General features: G+C 38.4%; 1 protein-coding gene across 1 annotated transcript in view; it reads left to right on the top strand.

The window, feature by feature from the left end:
• The window catches only part of znf644b (zinc finger protein 644b), a 32448-nt gene extending 26098 nt beyond the window's left edge, over positions 1-6350 (top strand). Inside the window, exons 5-7 of the mRNA XM_036569457.1 lie at positions 2804-2929; positions 3677-3782; positions 4885-6350. Coding sequence (XP_036425350.1) covers positions 2804-2929; positions 3677-3782; positions 4885-5080 — 428 coding nt within the window. The 3' untranslated portion in view covers positions 5081-6350. The remainder of the gene's footprint in view (positions 1-2803; positions 2930-3676; positions 3783-4884) is intronic.
• The last annotated feature ends 9979 nt before the right edge of the window (positions 6351-16329 follow it).

Genomic DNA, 16329 nt, shown 5'->3' with positions numbered 1-16329 from the left:
CTGATGCTGTGGTTCAACTTTACAAGAAAAAAGTTGAGGAGAAACTTTTGAGTAGTTGTGGCTAATTTGCGTACTTTAGTACTTAATTATGAATTAGAAGAGGGGGTATGTATTACTTCATATTTATTATTAACTTTATTAGTTCATATACTTTCAAATTCTTTGCGGTGTTTTGCATGGCAGCGCAGTTGACATCAGTGCCTGAGGCGTAATTGGGATCTGTTTTAAAATACAGGGTGTACAGGGTTTAATTGAATGTCTGTAAGGCAGACGGTTGGTTATGAGATTCAGTACAGTACGACACTTCAAATGTGAAGTAGGCTTACTTGCACAACGACACGCTGGATGCGTCGCTGTCTCTGCCACACTTGTTTCAGTCTCTTAGAAAAAATGTAAAGTAGTGAATAATTAGAGCTGCAGTTGTCTACCTTAAACTTACAAGTAGCATGACAGAATTTACATTTTTTTAGAGCATATAACCGCATATGATTAGAAAATATATGAACTTTTTGGGCCTGCTCTGAGGAGGGGTGATATTTCTGAATCATCTGCTCATAATTATTATCAGAAATTTTTCTTTGTCTTTTTATAAGTGCTATACAGTTATGAACTTTTCTATCTTAATCAAATAATATGTTTGCATGCAATTAACAGTTGTACTCATTTTCATACTCGTCTGTGTCTTGTTTAACAGCATTGCTTTGTATGTTTTCCTTTAAAACGCTGCTCGATGTGAGGATGTTCTTTGCGATCAGTGATGTATGAGAACTGTCCTCGTCTACCGCTGTCCCTTTTTTCCATGTAACATTAACAGGTCTGAAGTTTACAGCAATCACTCTGGCTGGTGTCTAGCAGTTTTTTTTAATGAGAATACAGCGCCACTGTAACAAGAGGGTTTCTCTGTTTCTCAGACAGCCGCGTGTATGATCTGTCTTGTTTCTACTGATGTGGAATCAAAGGCTCACGGCTGCTATTTGACAGACAGGTGATGGCTAAATTGTATGATGTGTTGAAAAAAAAACTGGGTCACAGATTATCACTGAACGTTATTTATTCTTATAACATAGTCGTAACCATGTAGGTATTGCGTTACGCTGGGGGGCCTCTGTGATGGCGTATAATGACAGATAGATTAACTGCTGCGGCACTAATCGAGGAGATTTACAGCCCGTGTGTACAGCAGAGCGCTCGCATTGATGATAAATATGTAGCACTAGTACAAAACCTTGTTTCATTGCTGTTTTGTGTGTTTTTTCCACCTCCGCTGCTTTCATTATTTACAGTCGCTCATGTTCAACCACCCAATTTCAATCATACGCTGTGCTATTAAATATGTATGGCAGACACCTCGCTCTCCGTAAAGCACCCATGCTCTCTCTGCAACCTTGAAGTCTGGAGACGCCTCTGGAAGCCATCGAAGGAAAAAGTGAGAGAGGGAGAGGCAGAGAGTGCAGTGGAAAAGAGGGGGGAAAAAACGCCTCTCTACCCGCTGATTTATTGTAACGCGAATATGAAAAAGAATGAGTGTCATCCGAAGTGGCTTTGAAATTCAAATGTAAAAGCCGCAGCGTTCTTTGATGTGACGCTGGAAACGCATCAGCTGTGTTTACACACCTTTGTTTCATGTCTATCCAAATAAAGAGTTTGAGCCGCATTAGCGGAGAAAATGTTAGCGGAGATTTAAAATCGCGTTCTTCTGTTCGGGGTGTCCGTCTTAATTTTGTTCGCCCTGCCGCTTTTTTGATGGTTCACGTGCGTTCATTTTTATCAAGTTTATAGCTCGCTGTTCTGCCTGAGTGTAGTACTTGGAGGTGGGGCCCTGACAGCCTTGGCAGGAAGTTCAAACAGTCTGCTAGAATTGTAGAAATTTGAATACTTAAACAGGCTTATTAAAGCTCCTCAGCACAGTTTTTCAGATGGACATTTTTGGCAAAAGTTGACATGTTTCGCTTTTTAATCAAGCAAGACGGTGACGAGGAAGGAATAAAATATTTGCGCTTTAAGATATTTAGGTAATTAACTGAGACATCTGTTGGTTTGTTGCGTGTAATTGTCAGTAAAACAATTCGCAGGTAATTTAAATAACCTTTGGTGTCTTGTCATGGAAAAACAAGCCTAGGTAGCAGATGTTTTTCTCGATTTGGTGTGAAATGACTGGAAGCTGTTGCAGTTTTCACACAACATAGCATATACTTTTCCTTTTCTTACGTCCATTCAGTCATCCATCCATCAGACCATGATGGATCCGTCAGTTTGTTTGCACAGTGAAATGCTTGATTACAAAGTAGATGCCATGTATATATTGGAGCACATCTCGAAATTGAATTCAGCATGATGTATGATCTGCTTCCGCAAAACTTTTTTTTCCTCTGATTCCGCCTGTCATGTCTCAGCGGGGGCGAAATTATTCCTGAACATTTTCATTCTCCCGCTGTCAAAATAAAAACAAACCATGTGGAGTGTATTTTGATAAACATTGTTCTCAACGATGCAAAAGTGAGCTTAAAGATTTGACAACAGATGGAGCGAGAGGGTGAAGACTCTGAGGGAATCACAGCTTTATTTCCTTCAAGCTGGTGATGTGTGCAAAATGTTGCCCTTACTCACACACACACACACACACGTACTCACACCAACACCATGTTAACCCCTGAAGTGTTCTAAATATACTTTTATATTTGACATATGTTAATCCGAATACATTATCCAGATATTAGTAGAGGTCTGTGTTTTCATGTACTGTAATGAAGTCACTTAATCTGTCTGTTAATTACTAGTCAATATGTTTGTCTCCTTTTTGCAGAAAAGTTTGAAATTAATAAGAAGATTTGCATCCACTGCAATGCAACTTTCCACAGCGCTGTCAGCCTGTCCAATCACCTTCGAGCTTATGCACGCAGGAAGAGGATCGCACTGCTAGAGGGAACGTGTAGGTTTTCTGTCTGATTTATTTGAACTGGTTCTGAGCTGTGTAGCAGCCACTGTTAGTGAGTAGTAGTTAGTTATCTTAGTATCTGTGTAGTTAAAGAAGTTAAAGTGTGATTCTGATCATTATCTCTTCTGGAACAATGTGTATATTATTCACTTGGAAAAAAAGGCAAAAGTCAGGGACCAGCCTTTGTTTACCTAATTTCCAGTGAGAATGACCATTAAGCATCAGGAAAAAAGCAGAAAACACATATTTAACAGGTAATTACATGGAAGCCTCATGTAATATCAATATTTTGAGTGTTTTTTGTTTCCACAAAAAATACAAACACACAAAAAACACTCAAAATACCTTTATTTCAACTTCCTTTATTACAACTTCTTGCTTTCAGGTTTTTAAAGAAATCTGCAGGGATATTTTTCCTCATCTCCAAAGTTCAGTCTTAGAAGTTGGTTGCACTTTCTGCTTCTCATGGAAATGCAAGTTGTTTTTCACAGTTGAAGAACAGAAACAAATGTTTAGATTTTTTCCGATCTGATACAAGAGTGGAGCTTGATTTTCCCCTTACTCTCAAAGATTTAAGCTTTACGTATTGTCTTATCTGATAGTGGCAGTGTTGGTGGTCTGTGAGGTCTTGCATGATTGTTAGAAGTCCCCTTTACACTTTTATTAATTTTGTTAAACTGTAGTTTAGTCTAATAGATTTACACACCAGACTCCGTTTTTATTAGACTGTGTGTTTTGCAGCATATAACTGTAATCAGATCCGGCCTCGATCAAGGCCCGGGCCAAAGAGGAAGGAGTTTCCCTCTCCACACACAGCATCTGAAGTGATCTACAGACTGACCTGCAGGTACTTTACCCCACTCAAACACTCCAGCACTTCCTTACACACTCAGCACTGCCCTGATTACTCCCACACTCCTTCCTTTTTTAAATTTATATGTAAATATTTATGTATCTATTCATGTACTAGAAATGGCATGATACTTTTTCTAATATATTTTTATAAATTTTTCTAATGTATTAAAACCTTGAGTCTTGGCACTCGCCATGCCATTGTCTTGCCATTATTTTTTCTTCAAAAACTGTAAAGCTTTAAAATGAGCCTTTATTAATTGAAGCACATAACACAGTGCGAGTATGTGCTATTTCAGGACATATATATATATTTTATAAAGTTAACAATTCTGAGAAAAGATCTAAAGAGATTAAAGATATCGATATCTATGCAGTATCAGACTAGTATCCATAGAAAATGCTGGATCAGAAGGGAAATAAAAAAAATCTGATTTAATCATGTAACAAATCTGTCCTGAAATATAAAATTTGGGCCTGCCATTTAAGAGGTAAAATTGAACGATATAGTTCAATTTTACCTCTTAAATGGCAGGCCCAAATTTTATTACATACACTTCTGTAACCTAAGAGTAGCTCAGCTCAAGTTCTCATTGTAGTTCCTGTAGTTACTGAATAATAAGCCTTAATATGTAATAAGTCAGGTATTGTCAGCGGTTAATGTTCATGAGTGTAATAAGATATTATTTCAGGATATTTTGAAGTATTTGTATTGGACCATTTGCCATTCAATGTTCTGTCATTGTAAACTGTAGCTCATGTTTTCAAATGGTGTTTAAAAACAGCAACCAAAAAAAAAATGTTTTCAAATGACGATGATATTTACGGTTACATGGCTATTCATTTTTACCAGGTAACTGGTCATGTTGCGGCCATCAGTTGTCTTGCTGCTTTCTTCTTACCACCGTTACTGTATTTACTTACTTGTTACTGTGTTTGTCTTAATGTAAGCTAATGCTAAGAAAAATGCCTTGTAAGTAATATCCTGCCTGATTCTTTATTCCCTTTCACTTATTCTCTTTCACTTTCTTTCTGTCCCTCCTACTTTCTTATGCTCTCTCTTTCTCCCTCTCTCTCTCTTCCCTTTCTTGTTTTAGGTTCTGTGATCTAGTCTTCCAGGGCCCACAGTCTGTGCAGGAGGACTGGGTTAAGCACCTGCAGAGACACCTCATGCACACCAGTGTCCCGGGCACAGGGGCAAGTATGGTGGAGGTAACGGCTGTGTGTGAGGAGCTGTGTGACCCGTCTCTGGACTCTCTGCCCTTTCCCCAGCTCGCTCAGGGGCTCTCCTAAAGCCACGTTTACACGCCTGCTCTGTTCACTTTACTGTTATTTTCCTGTCCTGCACATGTACATAAGCAGAGCTATGTAAACAAAGCATATTCTACATAAATTTATCTGTAAGAATCTAAGAAAAATATATATTAGAACTATATACAGAGAGAGAAATAGAGAAAGAAAGAGATTTTCTTATATTGCACATGGATCATTTATTCTCTGCTCTTTACTTCTGTTATTTTTATATCCTGCCTCCTTAGACATGGCATGCCATTTACATCACATGTAAAGCCTGGCAAGGACACATTGGTAAATTATTAGAATAATATAATACTGTACTGACATGAATATTTACTCAGAGGACGAACGATACAACCTATTTTTGAACTACATCTACAATCTTAGTGCTACACTTACTGGTAAGACTTCTCCTGGACGTTCTTATGCAACCTCGGACATGATAAGGGGGCTCTAGTGCCACTCATTTTAGCGTTTTTAAGGACACTTTTGAACAAATGAACTAAAAACTCCACAGTGGATGTTGTTTTTCCCAACCTTTGCTGACAGATAAATCCCAAATGGAGTATATAAGAATAATGCAATACTCAGCTCCTGATTTAAGCTCATTTAAAGTGCTTAGATAAGTTGGAAGCACACTGTTCTGTGATACTCTTGCACACTGCTGTAACTCCTGTAGACACTGCTTATGGCATAGCTAATACTGAAATCAAATTGACAAGGTGGTTTCAGTGGAATCATCATTTACGGTGCTCATATGTTAGATGTGCCACTCAGAAGGTCTGCGTTTGATCATTTCGACAGCTCGATGAAGCGTTCTACTAGCCATCCCTTACTTTAGGGTGTAGAGAGAGAAACAGTTACCATGTATCCATCTTTCTGTGGTAAATAAAACTATTTACGAACAATTTTATATGTGCATTTTGGACCTCTTAAGAGATTCTACACACACAGGCTGAATCCAAAGGAAGTGTTTATCTGCTTTTCTATAATTGGAGCACATTCATGTAGCATTAACCCCCTGAACCCTAGACTTGTTACTTGGTTATTAATTTTAAGGCTTATTATTCAATACCTACTGTAAATTTGATAACTAATATGAAGCTAATATAAAAATTATGTATTTAGGGTTTAAGGGGTTAACACTTATAAACTATTGAACTGTGCGATTAGTTTGTAAGGTCAGTGCAATAGCACATTGCCAAGCATCAGGCTTTTTAGGCTTAATTACTATCCAGAAATAATAAATTAAATGATCTCAAATGTGCAATTGTGTAGATTTGTATTATTCCTATTTCTATACACTGAAAAAAGTAATGCATTGAATATACTTCACTAGATGTGTACACCATTTGCACATGAAGACTGGGGATCTTTTCAATACTAATAGCAGTACCAATACGTAAAGGATGCTTTTTGATACCTTCTTTTACATAGCGAACTAAAAGTGGTTGTGGCTTAAATCATCAGTGAGTGTAAGATGCTGGAATCGGGAATACTAAGGATAAAAAAAAGTCAATACACCCTTATTGAAATCACCCTTATTGGTTTTTGTAAAGTCAGAAATTAAGATAAATTGTCAGACATTTTTCCATCTTTAATGGGACGTTGCAACAGAGTTCAGGAGAAAAACAAATAGATGATTGTTAGGAAAAATGTTAAAAAATAAAGAAAATCTTACAGTACCCTATTTGCATAAGTGTGCACACCCTACCTGCCTTTTGCATTTATTACAGCATTTTCTTTTTATGAAGCAATTTCTTGACTTGGATGTGGGCTTTGGATCATTATCATGTCAAAGGGGAGCCTCTAGCAGGTTTTACGCCAAAAGATCTTGATGTTGTCATCCTATCTATTTTTAATGTCGTTCCTATCCCTGCTGAAGAGAAGCAGCCCTAAATCATGATGTTCTCACCATCATGCTTCACATTTGTTGCACCAAATATATCTTTTAGAATTCAGACCAAAAACATTTTGTCTCATTGGATGGTTTCAGGTAATTAAATGTGGTTTTTGCAAACTTTAAATGAACATGGATGATCTTTTCTTTAGAAAAATCTTTTTTATGTGACCAGTACCTGGAGTTTATCAACAATGTTTTTATTGATGGTAGGTGTGCTTCTTATCTTTGCACATGATTTCGAACGTAACTGGTTAAATATGAACACAGCTAAAGCTTCCATTGTTAAATAATGTACACACTCAGGCAACCAGGATATTGCAGGTTAATATTTTTATTTTTTCCCTTAATATTTTTTCTGTTCTCATTGAAGATGGAAAAATATAATGTATGTTAATTTCTGGCTTCAGTAAGGGTATGTAGACTTTTTGTATCCACTGTGTTTACTAACGGCAATGGAATGCAAACTAATGAAGAAGTGCTGATGTTGAACGTATAAACAGAAAGTAATTTAGACATTCTGTTTATATGTGTGTATATGTTATCACTGGTCTAGATTGGTGAACAAGCATACTTATTGGCTTGCTGACGCTGACAAGACTGACTGCCTAGGTACTGAAATTTGATATTGGGTGACATGGAAATTGTTTATACACGGTAGTATTGAAGTAATTCGGTTGGTACTGTAAAAATACAAAATTTTGATACCCAGCCCTACATGCAAATAAACTGCATTACATAAACACATTTATGTCTTTCATTTACTTTTGGCAGTAATTCTTCTGATCTTTTTTTTATTCAGGCAGAAATGTTGTACACATTAAAATCAAGTAAATTCAGTGCATTGCTCTTTAAGTGTACATATTTTTTTTCCATCTTTACACTTATCTCTTTCTTTGTGGGTAAAGTTTGTTTCCAGTGAAAAAGCCATCTCACTGTTATGTAATCAGTAATCCTCTCCATCTAGATGGCTGGTTCTGTCTGTAGTGGAATAGCAGCTCTGATACAGAGACTGTGGCTGGTCCACGAGTGTTGGTCAATCCCGTGCCTGTGAGGGGGCGGGGTGGAGGGGTGTCGGGGAAGGGGCGACCCTGCAGTTTGTCCTGGGCAGGGCTTAGACAGGCGATCAAAGCTGTACAAACCAATTGTCATCACGTTCCTCCAGAGGGAATTTGGAGTACATTAATGCCCCTGCTTTGGGAAGTAATTGTATCTCTCTGTGACTTCATTAGGTGCTCCTGGCTGAATCAAAAGGGCCTCTCTCCCCAGCAAGTATGGAAGCCGCGTGGTGGGCAGACAGCATCCCGAGGGGCAGAATGAATAAAAAACGAGGGATTATAATGAGATTGAGCTAACCATGACCAGGATTGCATTTTTTCCCCCATTATTCTATTGGCAGCATTATGAATGGGGGGTGGATTGAGGGGGCGGCAGGGACATAAAGAAATGTGTATCTAAGTGTAAGATCCACACCAGCCATCTGCCACAGGGGCTAGGCTGCTGACAGACCAGCGCATGCTTATCATTAGGCAGCGAATCAAAGAGGCCCGCTCTCAGGAGATTCCTCTATTAAAACTGTATAGATGTGTCATCCCTTCTCCATGTGGAAAGGGGGAAGCGCCACGGAGAGAGCATGCTTAATGGGAGCGGTGAGGGGATAATGAGTTGGCATTGTAAAACGAGAGAGGAGGTAAGCTATGTGTTCGCCTTTAATCGCTGTATTTTATTTGTTAAATCGAACCTCCAGAAAGCATAAGAAAAGGAGAGGCTTCGGTTGTTTCATATTAATAGTATAACCTTAGGTGCTAATTAAAAATGCCCTCCGGCGCATAAGCACATCCTTAATATTTTATTGGAGAGGTAGTGACAAAGACAGGCCGGGGCTTCGGGGAGGAGAGCGAGCGGTTTTATCTCAACTTAGCATTGTCTCTTAACCACAGTGTCTCAGGTGGACCTGACACCAACACCAAGAGAAACTGTTGATTGATTGATGGGCACTTTTTTTGGTCTCTCTTCTTGCCTTTCTTTTTTCCTCTTTCTTTTTTCTTTTAAGGTCTGAATCTTGTTTTGTCACCCCCCCCACCACCACCTCTCATGTGGCAGGAGTGACCCAGAGATCAGGGCCGTCGACCGCAGCCTCTTTGCTTTTGCGGCTGGTCACTCTGAAAAGTGCAAGGTCCCGCGCTGAAAAAAAGGAAAGAAAGAAAAAAAGACAGGAAAAGAGAGATAGAGAGTGAAAAAAAAAATCAATAGGTTTCCATTATCCGGTTGGGCAGTGTCACTGGCCTGTCAATGATCCCGCTACACACTCGCAGCACAAGGGTGAGACGAGCCCCAAGTCAATCGCCACTGACAAGAGGAAAGCATGCTGACAGCAACCAGGAACAAGTCAGAACACAGATTTGCACTTCAAGAGCCGGTCCGACGGGGCGGCACGAGGGGCCACCAAACGGCAAGGGGCCAGGCTCAGGAGGGACGGAGGTGGAGGGGGGTGGAGGGGGTGGGGGCTTGGCGTGGGCATTGGATCAGGGGGTTTGAGGTGGAGGGGGGTGTGGTGGGCTATGGTCAGGCTTTCAGCCCCCTCATGCCTGTCTGCCTGTCTTACTCCCTCCACTAACGCTTTTATCCCCACATCAATTATTTACCTCTGGATACACCAAAGGAAACCCAGGTGCACTGATTGTGGCTGAGAGAAATTCATCACCTTCGTAGTCGCCCACTCGCTCTTTTTTTGTCTCTTTCTCTCTCCCTCTCCTCTTTCTTCGCTGCCCAGCTCCTGCCCCTCCACAACCCCCACTTAAAAGGCCACGATGATCCAACATGCATGTAAGAGTACTATAGGGGTGTGTGGGGGATGTGTTTCAGGAAGACCGAGTGTGTGTGCGTATGTTAAAGGTAAAACATGTATGAGGTTACTGTTCTTGATGATACAACCTGAGAATAGGAGTCTATTTGTCTGGTAAGGACATTACAAGTATATATATATATATATATATATATATATATATATATATATATATACATACATACATATATATATATATATATATGTTATCACCCAATATCTGTTTTGACTTAATCAATACTTAATTATTATAACCCTTAATCTTATTATTAATATCAGTCTATTAATAATATTGACAATTATCATCATCTTTATTATGCCTCATATCCATTATTATTATTATTATTATTATTATATATTGTATTTACTTGTATGCATAAGATTGGACACACTTGGTCAAATTATATGTTTTGTTGATTTCCTAAGTGATAATAAGTTAACACAGACTTTAATGCACAGTTACTGTTTAATATGCTTAATTTAACATATTGGGGAAAAATATAAAATATGGCCTGTGCGAAAGTTTTTTTTTTTCCCCAATATGTCAGACTGGGCATATATAAATGTCTTGAATTTGATGAGTGGACCAATAGAAATGCTCCAAAATTAGTTAGAATAGAATCCTGTTCCTTGAACGTATTTTTCCTTCTCCTGTATTTAATTATATATACGTATACGCACATTTTTCTTTCTAGTGGTGTGATGTGTTGAGTCTCATTAGAGGAAGTGTGTATGTGTGTGTGTATGTGTGTGTGTGTGTGTGTGTGTGTGTGTGTGTTTGTGTGTAAGGCCAGCCCACGATTTGAACCTGCTTACATCGAGCCGTTCCTGCTGACCACATCCGCCCAGCAAAGAGAGACATCAACCGCTCCACAAAAGGCCAGAAATCAATACATTTTGACAAGGATGAAACCTGTTTGGGATGCACCGTTTTGGTCCTCCAGAAAATATGCTTCTGCCCACGTCACGTGCAATTAGATCAATGCTGCTTGACTTGAGTCAGCTACTAAAGCCAGGCTCAGTGGGCAGTGCTGCGCAATGTCCGGTCTGAACCAACACAGCAGAGCCAAGGATCAGATTCACTGCATCTTAAACATGCAGAACCACATTTGCCACACTTAACCACAATATGGCTTGGACTCTAATAAAATGGCATATTGTCCAGTAATTTAGCTTAAAGGTTAATGAGAAATGAACTTGTTAATTCTCTTCAAATTATGTTAAATGGGCATTTTTTCACAAAGGAAACCAAAAAAAAGAAGCTTGAGGCATCATGTGCATGAAGGCTATTAATTAATACGCTTTTCTCAGAATATAAAATGCCAATTGTTTTTCAATTAGTACACCTCTCCCCCCACCCGCTTCCCCCGCCCCACCACAGTCCCTCTTTTTCTAAAGCTGCAATTCTGAAATGACTGCAGGGAATTAAAGTGAATATGTTGACAAGCCTTAACAATAGCAGGTCATGTAGGCCTGCACGCTCGGTTGCTTCAGGTTCACTCCAGCAGCTGACAGGTCCTAATCACACACTGCCCTAAAGGCACAAGGGCAGAAAAGACTGGAATCACTCAATTACTGAATTATACACTAGTTTGCCCGTTTTAAATTGAGACATAATTAGTGCTGGGGATGTTAAGAGTTGTATCTGCCACACTTGGGCGGACAAGTGGTGCTGTGTTATTATCTAGTGTGTAATTCAGGACAGCAAAGCATTACTGTCACAGTGGATTTTGTCACATTTGTTATCATTAATTTGATTTGTGGTGTTTATTTAAAATGATAAGGCAGTTAAACTGATGTGGAAATGAAGGCCAGCAGCTTTAGGCTCCGATCCCACCAGCCTGGGTTTATATCTCTCAGTAAGAGAGATAAAGACTTGGCATTCAGGGAATTAAATAAGAAAAATGGCTCAGTTCATCTTTTATTTGCTACACTATCCTCTATAATATGATCCAGTTGTAAGGAGTCATTAAAAAGGACTTTAAATTCTTTTAATGTCACTCCAATAAATAAAAATAATTATATTTTTTACTTATACAGAACCATTACAATGTTCAGAATTTCTTTACAAAGCAACCAAGTCCAACAATAAAGCATTCAATTACTGACTGAATACAGTAATAATGCAGTTGTGAGTCTTTTTCTGGATGCTGCAGTGCTATAAGCTGATGCTGCACCTCTCTCCACACCATTATGGCCTGTGAATGGCTCTAAAGGATGCATGCCTTCGGAAAGGAAACTGAAGGTGTGGCGTTAGAGCTGGTCGCCGAGCAGCTGCCCCTCATCCCTCCAGGCGCACCGTGACCTCCTTTTTTCCCCCCTTCACCAAATTGGAGGCTTGACAGGCCAAGAAAAAAAAAATGAAAGAGATTTGATTTGGATTGGGGAAGAAATGCAGAATAGGAGCCCCAAACTGACGGAGGCAGACAGCATCGCATGAAGGGGGGCATTAATGCATCACGCGTAAAATATCCACATATGAAAAAAAAGAGAGAGAAAGAAAAGGATTTGGCTAATGTGCTGCCATGCGTTGACATGCACTGTGGGCCTTTTGTGTCAGTGCTAGGGAAAAGTGTGTTTGTTATCCGTCATGATTACAGTAGTACATTCAGACCTATTTGTTATTTATAGGTATTATTAGTGGTCATGGACCATACTGTTGGTGGTATATATATATATATATATATATATGTATATATATATATATATATATATATATATATATATATGTGTGTGTGTGTGTGTGTGTGTGTGTGTGTGTGTGTGTGTGTGTATGTGTGTGTGGTAAACCTGTAAAATGTCACGTCAGTTGAACAAATGCATTCATAGCTATTATCCATCTCATTAACTCATTTAAAGTTGCCTCAGCGTTTTTTACAACATCTCGAAATGTGTTCTACGTCTTGTTCCATATTCCTGCAGAAATAAAGAATAAACAGCAGAATATAAGCGAAAGAGGAGAAAAAAATCTCTCAGCTATAATAAAATGCGGCGCCAATTTGGTCTTTCCCGCTCTGTTTGCGAGTGTTAATTAATCGTTTCAAACACGGGAAAAAAAACCGAAAACGTGGAGGGGAATTTGAGAAAAGCAGAAACGCTGTTGCAGTTTGATTTTGGCTTTTCAGAAATACTCCTACACGAGCCTGCGGTTCTAGCAGTGACCGCTGGAGGGCGGCGCACTTCACACAGTGAGTCAGAACACGGTACACAGAAAGTCCCACTTAAAGTGCTTTGTTGAGCCAGCACTGCAATTTAGAGCCTTAATAGCTGACGTTCAAACTTTTTAGGGCAGTCTTAAAAAAAGAAGAAGAAGAAAAAAGACCAAGTTACTTTTTCATCTCAGCTCTAAACGGGTCTCTTAAACGATGTGAATAATTTAATTAGGAGCTGGCACTCACTTGCATTAATCTGATTTTAAATGGCACCATCTTTAGACCTACAGATTACATCAGATTATCTAAGAAGGTCTTATTTCTATATTTTTGTACTTCAGTGAACGTCTTCTTTTTGTCTTGGTAATATATATATATGACATTTATCTTAAAAGAGCCGTTCTGGAAGATTTCAGGTGCCTTATTACTATATTACATTGCAAGTCTTTCTGTTGCTTTCCGAAAATGTGCTAGAAAAAAAAAGTATTTAAAGAGAGCAGCTGTAGTAGATTTCAAGCACAATTTATTGTCTTACTGTAAATGTGCAGAGATTTGAGAATCTGGCTTTTCTTTCAGTTAAAATCTGATTTTATCCTGTAACTGTTTCCTCTGTTCATATGGAAAAGGTGCTGACAAAGAAGCAATGTGGTTTTACCAGCCTTTTACAAGGCTTCTCTTCTTTATCTGTCTTTCTAAGGAAGGCAAAAAGCCCCAAAATGTGTAGAGCTCTGCAACTAAACTCTCCCTTCTTTTCTGGGTACAACTTGACTTTAAAGTCGTATATGGATCAGTCATGTGCTGGAAATAAACTCAGTCTAATTTTAGCTAGTGTTGTCTCTGACTGCAATATAATTCCACATTTACTGTCATCTAATGTTTTCCACTCTCTCTCTCTCTCTCTCTCTCTCTCTCTCTCTCTCTTTCTCTCTCTCTCTCTCTCTCTCTCTCTCTCTGTATATATCTATCTATATATATATATATATATATATATATACACACATATATGTGTGTTTGTATACAAACAAACAAACAAGCAGCCTTGCAAAGCAAACCTGCACACATGTCAAATGTTTATTTTGCCACAATTTTAAAACATGTAATAACTTCCCAATGCACATTTCTGTTTTTGTTCTTTTTTTCTTTGTTGATATATATAATTGCGACCCAAACTGTACACCAGAGTTGGAGAAAAAAAAAAAAAGAAGAAGAAAAGAAAACGTGTCAGGCGACAAGGAAACGCAACGAAAGCAGAGAGGGGGAATAAGTGACAGATAAAAGAGAGAGGAGGCGCAGCAAAGAGGAACAAGTGCAAAAACCAGCACACACTCATCCACATTAGATAGGGAGAGCTGACAGCATGCCTTTACACACACACACACACACACACACACACACACACAGCTCCATAAAGGCTTATGTAAACCCATCCTACACACGTTTGACAGTATTTATCAATATCCTGCTAAGATTCCATTCAAAATAATATCCATTCGGCATGATTATTCACATTTTAAGATTAACTGATTAACTTTCAATTAGCAACGAAATGTACTTTAAACATGAAGTGAGGCGCCCTAAGCAGCAGTTCAGATTGGGGAATTCCACCATTTTTTACATTTTTGCTTAATTAAGTTGTTGAGATTAATTTGAAGTGGTTTGATGTGAAACATCACTGACTCTGATTACAGTGGTGGTGATAGGAACTAATTATTCAGATTTTTGATGGGGGGTCACAGCGTCTGCAGTGCAAATATAGTCTTTTTATCAACTATCCAAAATGACCAGTCAACCTACACCTGCTTCTGAGTTTTTATATGTAATGTTGATAATGGAAAAATATTGAAAAAGCAAGTTTTCTTTGGGGACTATTTTGTCTTATGTCACCCTGCATGTACCTATCCACCATTAATGGATTAAAAAATAGGCCTTAGGCCAAAGTGTTATCTCAAAACTATCGTAAAGACTGGTTCCTATCATCTGCCTCTCTGTAAGTTTCTCTAGATCTGAAAATTTCACATCAAAAAACCCTGAATGACTTTGTTTACATCTTACCCATTTAATTATGCAGACATTTGGTAAATTTGGAAAATTTGGTAGAATTTACCTTTAATTTATATGGTGTGACAGAATGCTGCATAAGAAGATAAAAAGCTGAAGTGAACCTTGGGCACATTTCACAGTCCAGTTGTAAAGACAATGCATGTGCTTGTATCACTTCTACCACTGTGTTGATATACTGAGGCTATTAATACCGCATATATGCTTGCATGGATTTATGGGCATTTTGCACTTGGTGCAGCTGCAGAGTGTTATATTTCTATTTGCCAATCAACAGTGCTGAACATGCTAAACTGCACTAATTTGACAGGAGAAAAGGAGGTGACATGTCACATTGTCTCGATTTAATCATTTGCTTTAGTCTACAGGGATTAGTCACCTGTTCTGCTCCATGCTTACTGACAGATACACAAGAATAAGAGGACGTAGAAGCATTTTTACTGGACATTGATAAATAAATGGCACTTAAAATGGAGCAATGTTCCTGATTTCATCTCATTTAAGGCCGAAGCTCATTAAGAGGGAAATGTTTATATTGTAAAAGGCTTTGCGCCCAATGCACAATCCCCATCTGCACTGCAACCACCAGCTAATATGAGGCCTTATTATTTGTTGGGAAACTGCTAAAGCTCTAATAAATTCTATGCACACAGATCCTTATGGACAGAGTTGCATTCTGTTAATGCATTCAAAAAGAAATATATTGAAAATATACACGTGCATAATGTGTGTATTCATAATGTAAGATGTAATGTAGTAATGCTAAAATATATAGCACTTTATATTGCAAAGGGTAATATTATAGATTTCAGTATATATTGAAATACGTTCTTTGATGAAAATTGCTAATGACACTAATCCAGTGGTATATATGCATAGAACTAATTACTCAGGTTTGGACTGCATCTTTAGGTCAATATAGTGTATTAGTTTTCTGTATAGGTGACATCACTGGAATGCTGTGTGAGGACAGGTCAGCCCACACACAGCTTTCTAATGACATTTGTAGTGAAACATGTGGTCAGGTTCTCTTGTTTTATGGATACCTCTCTGAGTTATAATACTGAAACTTACTCATCTGGAGAAAAAAGAAATAATAAAAAAAGACATTTTCTGTTCTCTTCACTATTCCTTTTTAATCGGATTAGATCCCCAGTGTAGCTCAAATCCATCATAGTGTGTTGCAGTCACTTGCTATTGGAGTTTTAGTGGGCTCAATGCTATAAGTCTAGGCTTTAAAAAGATTTAGAAAGAAAACAAAACAATGTTTTAAAATTATGTGGCAATATAT

The sequence above is a fragment of the Colossoma macropomum genome, unplaced genomic scaffold, assembly GCF_904425465.1.
Source record: "Colossoma macropomum unplaced genomic scaffold, Colossoma_macropomum, whole genome shotgun sequence".
NCBI classification, from domain to species: Eukaryota; Metazoa; Chordata; class Actinopteri; order Characiformes; family Serrasalmidae; genus Colossoma; species Colossoma macropomum.
This window is presented reverse-complemented; position numbering and strand designations above follow the sequence as displayed.